The sequence below is a fragment of the Phaethon aethereus genome (genome assembly GCF_964289735.1).
Source record: "Phaethon aethereus genome assembly, chromosome: 7".
Classification (NCBI taxonomy): domain Eukaryota; kingdom Metazoa; phylum Chordata; class Aves; order Phaethontiformes; family Phaethontidae; genus Phaethon; species Phaethon aethereus.
This window is the reverse complement of record NC_138583.1, coordinates 11458159-11468661: the sequence shown is the minus strand read 5'-3', so window position 1 is coordinate 11468661 and position 10503 is coordinate 11458159. Positions and strand designations below refer to the sequence as shown.

Genomic DNA, 10503 nt, shown 5'->3' with positions numbered 1-10503 from the left:
AGGAAAACGCATGCGCTTTCTTCCCGAGCTGCTGCTTCTTCTCTGCCCATAGGCATCGGTGTGTTCCTCCCCACCCATGTTTCTGTTATTCTTAGTAGGACTTATTCTCCTATGCCCTTGACGATGCTGGATGAAGGACTGATAGCTGCTTTGGTGGCTGGTGGTGGGGGAGGGCTGCTTTCTAAGTGTGAGGAACTTTGAAAGGTGTCTTTCAGTTTAGCTAGAGACTTTTTCAGGACTGAAATACAAGCCAGAAGCACTCTGTCCCTAATTGAAGCGGGAAAACTGTGAAGCTTCACAAATTTCCTTTTAGGTGCACTGCAGATAATGTAGGAACAAGCTTTTGCAAGTTCACAGTTGCCACAACCTTAAGGCTAGGCTGACTCTTGAGACAACTTAGCATGTTATCGGATCTGCAATAACCTCAAATTTCCTGGAATTGCTTGCCTTGCGCATAGCTGAGTGCGTTTTTCTGAAATAGCTATTTTTCTGAAATAGCTGTGTTTCTAGGGCAATTAAAAGCTTTTGTTCATAACCTGTTTGTAAATGGAGTGACCCATAGCTTGAGCAGTGAAATACAATCAACATGGAGGCAGCAGTGAGGGAGGTGAATTTTAAGTATGGAATACAGAGAACATCTTTATGATGTTCTATGTCAAGACTTGCTGTGTTCACAATTTAATCAGTACAAAGTTGCTACTTAAAACTGTGACCAAAAGTATATCTGAGTTCAATAGGAATAAAAAGAACTAAAATCAAGCTGTAAACAGGATGTGGCAAGCAAGCAATAGTCCTCCCATGTCATGTTACCTGTGAGCATGGGAGACCTTGGCCATCTTGAAGAGTGGTGTTTTATCCTCCTGCAGTGCCAGTCACAGCATCTAGTTCTGCTGATAGATCTGAGACAGCTTTCCATGCTGTGGCAGTAAGTGAGGGAATTTGAAACAAACGGAATAGTGAAAGCTTTCTGAATCTTGTAAAGCTGCTTTTATGTAGTCTTTGGAACAGAGAAAGGCAAACCACTTTGACCATTCCCTGTCAGCAGGCAACTTCTCTTACAGTTGGGGGAATTTGTTGAAAAATCACTAGTCATGTGGTAGAATCTCCAGCTTCCTCCAGGAAGTGGAAGCTACTTCTGAAAACAGGAAAGAAATGTATGTTAGGGCAGAAAAATGATCCAGTGTTCATAGCCTGTGTTTCCTCTGACCTAATCTGTGACTGAAAAAGCAGGAGAAAAATCCTTTTTTTGCTTTAACAGAAGGTTACACTTGTACTTAATAAATTCTAGATAGGAAATTGGTATGTTTTAAGTGGAGCTTTGTGTACGCTCTGAGTACTGGCCTGTGCTGTTGCATGCCAGGCACTGCTGTGACACCAAAGGGCACTACAGCCTCTTCTGGTGCTTCCACAGCATCATTAGTACCGGCCTTATGTTCCCCTCGGATGTCCCTCTCCGCCGTCAGCCACCCTCTCTCCCTGTCCTGTGAATTCCACCGCAGCAGGTCTGAGCCCAAGGAGTCGGGGGTCTGGGTGCCCCAGCAGCCCCGCGAGCAGCCCGGCTCCAGGTCGGCGCCGGTGAGGGAAGGATGCCTCCGCTGCCACTGGCACCCACCTGCTCCTCCCTTTACAGGGCTCTGCAGTGGGGCTGGCTTGCACCTTTGCAATGGGCATCCCCAGCTCCGTGCGTGTCCAGCAGAGAAAGCAGTTCGCTTTCGTGACTCGCCCAGACTGCACCACTGCCATCAGCAGCTGCCCACCGAGCGCCGGCCTCTGCCCCCCACCAGCTGAAGCTGGGTGCCAGCCCCTGCTGCCCGCAGCAGCTCTGGGCGGCAGGGACTGAACAGGCCAGCACCAGGCACGCTCTCAGCTCATGAAGAGTCTCCCGCCTGAGATTAGCCATAAAGCTCCATGCTTCCACCAATATATACATATGTGACCACAACGCATGTTGTTTATTTATTTGGCATGGAAGCAAGTTAGGAGGATTCGTTTGTTACAGAAACTCAGCTGAGGGAGAAGTGGGAGATAGCTGCTCCAGCTCCACAGGGAGGGAGAGAAGTAGAATTAAGCATTTCAGAAAGGACCCCATTCCTCGGTACAACCTGATAATCAAAAAAAGGTCTCCAACTGCTATCCAGAGAAGCCAGGAATAGCATTCTCTGCTCCAGCTACTCTGTCTTCCTCATCTTTGGAAGAGGTGAAGTATTTTTTCTCCCTCTCTTTGAAAGCTATTCTCGGGATAGATGTTCAGGAGTTCTGCACGTGGCTGCTTCTAACAAAGAACCTCTAGTCCATTTTAAGAACTGTGTGTGTGCACACCCACACATGAAATTCAAGGTATCATCATTGAAAGGCTGCCAGGCCCAGCTGCATGCTGTCTCATAAGAACGTTCTCTTAATGCTACAATGCAGCCTGGATTAAGTCACCTCTACCAGCTTAAAGGAATGGAAAAATCCTCAAAGGAGGAACAAAACATGTCTGATGCTCAAAAACCAGGAGAACAGAAGAGCCAGACAGGAATTAACTTCCAGTTGTGGACCCAGACCAGAGCTGTTCTACAGCCATGGGAGGACTGAAGGCCACTAAAATCCATAAATCCTCCTCAAGTGTTTGAAAGTGATAAGAAAGACACATCACTGTCTAAATCTGTACTACTTAAAGCAGCTGAGTAAGGGCCGGGTGACTTAGAGATACCAGCTGCCTGTCCAGGGGCTTACATTTCAGCACAGCAGTTGACAGGAGTTACCCGTGAGGAGTATTCAGGGTGCCAGGGCCAGAACTAAAACATGTGAGTCCAGTACGGGGATGGAAGCAGAGCTGCAGTGGCTTCTAAACAGAAGTTATCTAGGCAAGGTGCCGCAGCATTCTTAGTTAACCATCTTGCAAAGGAGACATACCACACCTCTGGTTGCAATTGTTTTTTAATGGAAAAGACTAATCAATGTTTTACGTAAATACCAATTAGTGATAACAAGTCAGTTGAGTAAGTAAAGGAATACATACCCCCAAGTTTTAAAGGCTCATAATGAACTGACAAAATAGCACACAATGACAACTACGAGGAATTATAAGAAGTGGGCTGCATGTCAATCACCTTCTTTTGATTTCAACTACTAATGAAATTAGGCTATTATGGGAGTTAGTCACAGTGCACTCTTCCCATACGGCAACAAGGACACATTCAAAGGGGAAGGGAAACTTCAAAAACACCTTCCTGCTTCCAGCAGAAAGCCCCAGCTATGAAAGTATGAAAGCCTCAAGTGGTCCCTGATGTTAAGCCCTTTTGGGGTCTGGTTTCAGATGTGCAGTGTCCACCTCTCAGACTAAAAACTTATTTTTAACCAAATGCACAGGTTCTATCAGACAGGAATGCCTTCACATTGCAAAATGATACCAAGGTTGGATCTTGCTAATAACGTTTCTAAGTGTTGTGAAGAACTGAAATCACTTTTATTCCCAGGCAGGCTGCAGGGATGGGGAGAAAGGGTGGCTATTTTTATAGTCATTAAATGCAATTGGTTAAGTGAGTAGAAGCCGCACCAGAAACAAAAAAAAAAGTCACAGTTTTTCATGCAAGCTGGCAGGCGTGACCCACATTTCCATCAAACATCTCCACACTCCTTCCTACGGGTTCAAAATGCTACGTACCTAAAGAGGTATTGGTCATATTATGTCCACAGCTATAGGGATCAGAGTGACTCGACTCTGCTTTCACATGCATAGTAACATGGAAATCCACAGCTTCAACAGCTTTAAAACAGATCAGCAGGAGCCACGCAGTCTGCAAAGTTAGTGTTTCCCAATAAAAAAGCATGACATCAATCTGATGAGCAGGCATCAAATTCCTAAATACTACGTTTTAACTATTACATGGCTAAGATGCCTGCTTTCCAGTGGTTGGGTCAATAAAAGTTCGTTATGAATTATCTAAAACTAGCAGAAACAAACACATTTCATCTTGCAGCTTTTTCAGTGTTTTTCAAAATCTGGACTACACATACTCAGCTGGGAGATGCACCAATACAAGATGCAAATGAAACTTTTAAAGTTAGCAACTGCTCAGTAAAAGAAATTGCTTCCAAATACAGTCCAAGGTATCTTGCAATCCCAGTAAGCTGGAACCCAATTCATGACAAAGTTGTAGCAGCTGAAAGGAACAGCAACACTTCCAAAGTCACTGCCAAAGGTGGATGTTTCACAGCACCAGGGAGATTCTGCTTTATACTTGCACTGGCTTCAACAAGATTCACGCAGTCCCGTAACAGATGCCAATTTACTAACACCTCTATAGTATCAGATTGCTTATACTCAGTGGGTTTACATTTCAGAATTAATCATAACAAAAAGGCATCTTCTGCACCATAACTCTGTTATATGAGTAATCTTTCTTTTTGTTATAATTTTAGAAGAAAAAGCAGACAGCCAAACACAAACACAGGAATTCAGGTGGCTGCAGTCACTCAGCGTGATGTGCGATTGATCAGCAGGAAGGGGATGATTTCAATGCTTCCAGTTCTTCACATCTAAACAAATTTAAAATTGGGTTATTCTCTTTGATAAACAGAGAGCAACACTTTTTGAAAAAAAAAAAAAAAACAAAACAAAACCAAACATGTATAAGACAAAAAAAAATTATACTATGGGACAAAAAAAAAAAAAATCATACTGAATACTTCCTGGAACCGCATTTCTTGCCTATTAGGGTTTGAAGTACGCCTGCTAAGAAAGAACTTTTTTCATTAATTTCCAAAACAATGTTAAAAGAGTTATCTTGGCAGAGAGAAGAAACATGACATCAGCTGTAAATACACAACCAAGATAAGAAAGAAGCTGCCTGGAAATTTAGACAATAATTGCACGTTTTAGTTACAATAGAAGTTACCAATATTTTACCACCTGTCAATCAGCTGAAGAGTGATCTATGCAAGAACGTAAGTCTCTCCCTGGCTTGCAATCAAAAGAGGAGGAATAATGAAAAAACAGAATGGTCCAAGCTATTAAAAAGGCATATGTGGAGAAAATCACAATGCTGTTAAACGTCACATGTAGAGAACTCTGAAGACGTCAGTTAGCTGCCATCATCTGTATGCTGTACCCCCGAGTTTTGTTTAGGCTCAGCTGTTCTAATATATTCTGTGCATCCTACCTGTAAAGGAGTCCGATACAGCCATTTTTCTTTATCTCCATTGAGTTTCATACAGGCAAAAAGGTCGCAAACTGTAGGAAGGCCAAAGTCCTGAAAGAGAAGTCACCTTAATTACTGATCTCCAAACATAAATACATTCTGATGCATCTTCAACTTCTGTAAAGTGTTCACAAAGAAAATAAAACTGACTTCTGAGTCTTGGGGATGAATACTTTCTTCGTTTTAGCACACCTAACTGTACTTCAAAATTAACTTGTTTTGTGTTAAGTGGATGAGGCCAGCGTTTAAGTAACTTAGTAATAATCACTGAAAACATTAAAAGTGCTAAGAAACCTAAAAATTGTCAGTCAGTATCATCCAGAAGAGCTATGAGTTTGGAAGAGAAGGCAGGCATTAAATTCAGTAAAACAATAAACCCAGAACATTGGCTTAAGAACACAGCAGTAACTTAGGAGCATACTCACCTGTGCTTTCTTGCGTAGAAGCCATTTATCTTCTGCTGGAGGCGGGTTAGCATTTTCTAGGTTGTTTGAAGTCAACACCCAACTGTTTACATTCAAGGGGAGGTGGAATGGAGCCAAGAGGTCTAGGAAAGGACTCTTGAAATTATTATCTGCTTTCTCCCTACACGCCTTCTCTTCTGCGCTTTCTGCCGTGTGCTCAGACTTGGCTAGCCAGCTCGTCAGGGGCCTTTCCAGCAATACTTTCAAGGGTTCTGCGATCTCTGCTGAATAATCCGCTTTCTCTGAACTAACAGGTTCCCCTGTGAGCTGCTGTGTGGGGTTAAGCCAGGTACTGGCAGCAGACTTTGTCTTCTCGTGCTCAGGGTTTGGTACATCTTTCTGGCTGACTCCATTTTTATCCTTCCCTTCTTTCTTCAGAAGCCATTTACACAGAGCCTCTTTTCCACAGTTTTCATCACACACACACTCAGAAAAGCTGGCACACAGCTCATTAGCTTTGCACACATCTTCCACCTTAAATGGGGCCTGGGGATGCTGAAGAAGCCAAGCATTTACAGCAGATGTAGTGGGTGATTTCTTTCCGTCAAGATGCTCATTCAGGCACTTCAGATTTCCCAGGTTCTCAATTTCCACACTTTTGATCTGGCTGCCACGACAACTGGTACACGTTTCAGCTTTGAGGAGCCAATCATTCAAATTAAATTCTTCCCTAAAAGGTTTAAATTCATACTTCCATTTCTCATCTGAAGCACCACTGCCATTTTTTGTGTCAGGAGTAAGCAGCCAGTCAGAAAGGTCCATCTCTTCTTGTCCAAGGGATTCCAATTCCTCCAGCTTTTCAATAGTGGAAAAGGATGAGTTGAAAGTAGATGTGGATTCCTTGCGTCCAGGGGAGTCTGTCTTCCCAGCAACATTACGCTGTTGATTCTGCAGGAGCCAGTTTTCCAAATCTTTCAGATTTCCCCAGGCTTGCTCAAAGTAACAGACTTTGGAAGAATTTAAATCCTAGTAAAGACAAATTTAAATGCATCTATTAACACTAAAAGACAATGTTCAGTAACTGCTTGCACGGTTACAGCTTGGCACATTCTGAGAGTAAGTGCAAAAGTATTAGTTGAGGAGAATTACAGAAGGTTTAATTCCCACCATATTCTGCCTGCAATCGGATACTGCGCTTTCCCCTTTATTAAAAACTAGGTTAGTGCATAAAAGGCTTACCTGGCTGGGCTCTGACACACATTTTTGTGTAACCCATTCTTCAAGATTGGTGCTGGGAACATACGGAGCCTGGCAAGCACTCACAGGTCTGCTTCCAAGTAACCAGTCAGCAAGCGAGTCACTCACTGTCCCACACAATGTTTTCTGCTGAGAAAGAATGTTCTTAGTTATGAGAAAGTCTAATTGCTGAGGTAATCTATGGTGAACATCAAAACAGGCATTCAACATGCATCAGTATTTCTGAACCAAAAGAAAAACCAGTCCCTTCTAATTAAGCAAAAAGTAAATCTATCGCCTGTATGACTGTAAGCCACTGCAATAGATTGTTTTGTGATCCCAGGTTCTTCAAAGGGCAAATGACAAGAAAGGGACATTTCTACAGCGTACAGTTCTGATACGTGTAACCCAACCATAACCCTTCCACAATTCCCATTACTAATTTGCTACCTCCTTCACTGACACTGTTTCTGTGCAGAGCCCAACAGAAGATTTCCCATTAATTTCTGTATTGAAAGGAATCAGCTAGTTTAAGTCCTAACTTGACAACATCAAGAAATATTCAATTAAAAATTTCTAGCTGACAGTCACACTCCAAATTCACTTTCATACTCTGTTCTTGCACATCTGTTCCTGGAGCAGCTAAAACATCAATCAGTAATGCTCAGCACAGCGACCAGTAGACTACTCAAACATCTTAACAAACAAACAGAAGTCATTATTCAAGCAAGCTAATGTATTGTGCTTGAGTTCTCCTTTTCACTTTAATACAATTAAACATTCACAGATACAAGCCTTAATTTTACCTGCTCACAGTTCATTAGGGCACAGTTCTGCCCTGGGAACCAGGGAGAAGTATTCTCTCTCTCTGAGGTTTGCTGTAAGGAAAGAAAAGTGAGAGGTAATTTAAAATCTCAATTTTGTCCAGTTTCTAGGATGAATTCTGCTATAAAGTAGAAGTAAAACCAGTTACAACTGGTCAGTTCTTTGTGGCTAACAATTTTCTCAACATTTGAAAACAGAATGGAGAAAGATTTACTACAAAAACACTACCTTCAGTCCACTTCCTTTAAGGGAATTAACTACAATAATACAGAAGATATGCTGCTTACATAAGAATCCCAGAATATTTGTATCACAGAAAGCCATCTACTATGTATAACTCTTAATATTTAAAGAAAACCATGTTAATTTTCAGTTGCTAGAATAGAGTAAGAATATAACCATCATTCCCTCAGTCTTGGCCAAAATACATTAAAACAACATCTACATAACTAGATCTAAGCTCAGTCAAAAGCAGAGCTACATGCAATAGTTAATAAACCACTGTGTCTATATTATACAGCTAAAACTATATGACCTGTACACAAGATCACTGAAGCTATAACTAAAAGTAGAAATATCACTTGAAATATATCACACTACTGCCTCAAAAAAAAAGTTGTTGTGTGTTTTGGTTTTTTTCCAAATATTCCAACCCAGGCAAGTCTTGGTGCTTACCATCGTTTTAATTGAACCAAATGAGGTAATAGCCTGGCGAAGGTTAGATGTGTCAGCCTCAAAATTCAGGATGGAAGACTCCTCTGGTTTAAGAGTAAGACTTTCCAGTCTGAAACAGTAAAATAATAATTACAAAAAGAAGAAAAAAAAATTACAATCTTCATCTGACTTGGTACTAATTAGGTAACAGAAAAATTTTTAATACTTGCATAAAAATAAAGAGATGCCTATCCACAAACCAAGAACAGAATAAATAGCCAGCAAAACACAATGTTCTCCTTATTACTTCATCTGCCATCAACAACTGTATTTGAAATACTCTGCGCAAATGAGTACCTCCACTGCTCACTATAGTCCTGTATTTTCAATCCAAGATAAAAATAAATGAGAGGAATCGTATCTCAGACTGCTTTAAAGATCTTATTTCTAGGAACCATTAAAAATGGGGAAACAGTGAATTAGATCTATTATTAGTTCTATTAGAATCAAAAATCAGACTAACTTCATAAGTCAAAATAAATACCAATTGTGTTAACTTGCATATTAGACTATATTTACCTCTCCAGGCAAACTGAAATCTGTTTTGCTAGCTCGTTACTGTAGGAGCGTTCCAGCTGATGAATAAGGCAATTGAATTGTCCCAAATACTGCAGGGAAGACAAAATACATGCTATTGTTTCAGCTTCTAAGATTAAAATAGAGAAAACACTTGCAAGGACAAAGTTTACATGAAGGTGCCAGTGGAACAATTTACAACCAAATCGTACCCAATAGAGCTGCTGCGCCTGCTGCTGCAACGCCTCCTCTTTCAGCTGCTGGATGAGATCTACCTGCTCAAACAGCCAAACTTCCCGACTGCGCAGGCATTCCAGGTGGCGGCTTATGTGGCTGTGAATCTTGGCTTTTACCTGTAAGGTAACATGTACCATTTCTAGAGCAGCTGTCAAAGAGTACAAACAAGCCTATGCCGCGCCAACTACAAAATAGTATTTGTCACAGATAAGTGGCATTTTTGGAGTAATTTATTTCTCAAACACAAACCACAGTCAACCACAGCACCATGTGACTCAAATTAGTAAACGTTCCAAGGCTACTTTTAAAGAAGTATCAAAGAACAATAGTATTTGCAATATCTCTTGATTCTGATGTTTCAACCAACAGCTTTAGTAAACTCTGCGGGCCTAAGCTAGTAATACAGGAATACCTTTACCAAGAGCATGACCAAATTATACAAGATGCTTGCAAGTCTCTAGGAAAATTTCAGACCATCATCATAATAGAAAGTACTCTGAAGTAACAAAAACTGTCAAAGTCATGTTAGTTATTAAAACATATTAAAAAATAGTTTAAAATTACCTCCCGCCAGTTCTCTTTAATCTGTTGTTCAGCTTTGACAATTCCAGATATAGCTGTTTCCAAGTCCTTCTTTGCTTGAAGGCACTTTGCCAGAGGCTCACTGCTGCAGGAATTTCTACTTCTCTCTTGTGGTGGACTCATTCTTGAAGTGTTCCTAAAACACAATGAAAAAAAATTTCTTAATAGTTTCTATTCCCCTTTAACAGAAGAGGAAGAGCATCGTACCAAAAACCATCTGCTCTACTTCACTACAAAGGTGAACAAAAAATCCCACCCCCCTCAGACCCTGCACCAATGCAGTTTTCTAAACATAGATAAAGCTTTCTCAAGGAGCAACAATGGTCTCCCGAACACCTCAGTCCACAGAATTTGCACAATCACAGGAAAACCAATAGATACTTGACAACAGCTTCAACGGCAGGAGCTTAGGCAATCCTCCCCTACCATTCACCTTCCTCTGGCTTTTATGTCTACAGGGCTAATTCAGGCAAGGTTCAGCAGCTCTGCCAGAGCTGGGGGAGAATGGCCAGGCACGGGGCAGGAACTGTTGTGGTCACCCTTTTATCAGCTGCAGGCAAATGAACTGGCTCCCATAAATGAGAAAACTCTAATACAGTTTGATCAACTGAAAAACCAAGTGTTGATACACAGATCCCTCTCTACTAAGCTGCAAAGGCCAAAACTTATAGCAGCTGCCCATTATTTTTGTTGTGGTCACAGCCTTGGTAACTTACTTAGCTCCAGCATATCCTCAAGTAAAACAGGCTCAGAAACAAAGTTTCTACAAAGTTACACTGATAAGGATTCTGCAAGTCAGGGGA

General features: G+C 41.4%; 1 protein-coding gene across 1 annotated transcript; it reads right to left on the bottom strand.

The window, feature by feature from the left end:
- Positions 1-4123: 4123 nt before the first annotated feature.
- Positions 4124-9832, bottom strand: NCOA4 (nuclear receptor coactivator 4). Its single transcript, XM_082002146.1, has 8 exons — positions 9683-9832; positions 9094-9234; positions 8885-8973; positions 8327-8435; positions 7633-7704; positions 6830-6973; positions 5612-6616; positions 4124-5237 (listed from the first exon to the last, which is right to left on the bottom strand). The coding sequence occupies exons 1-8, from the start codon at positions 9821-9823 to the stop codon at positions 5070-5072; spliced, it is 1869 nt and encodes a 622-aa protein (XP_081858272.1). The 5' UTR covers positions 9824-9832; the 3' UTR covers positions 4124-5069.
- Positions 9833-10503: the final 671 nt, after the last annotated feature.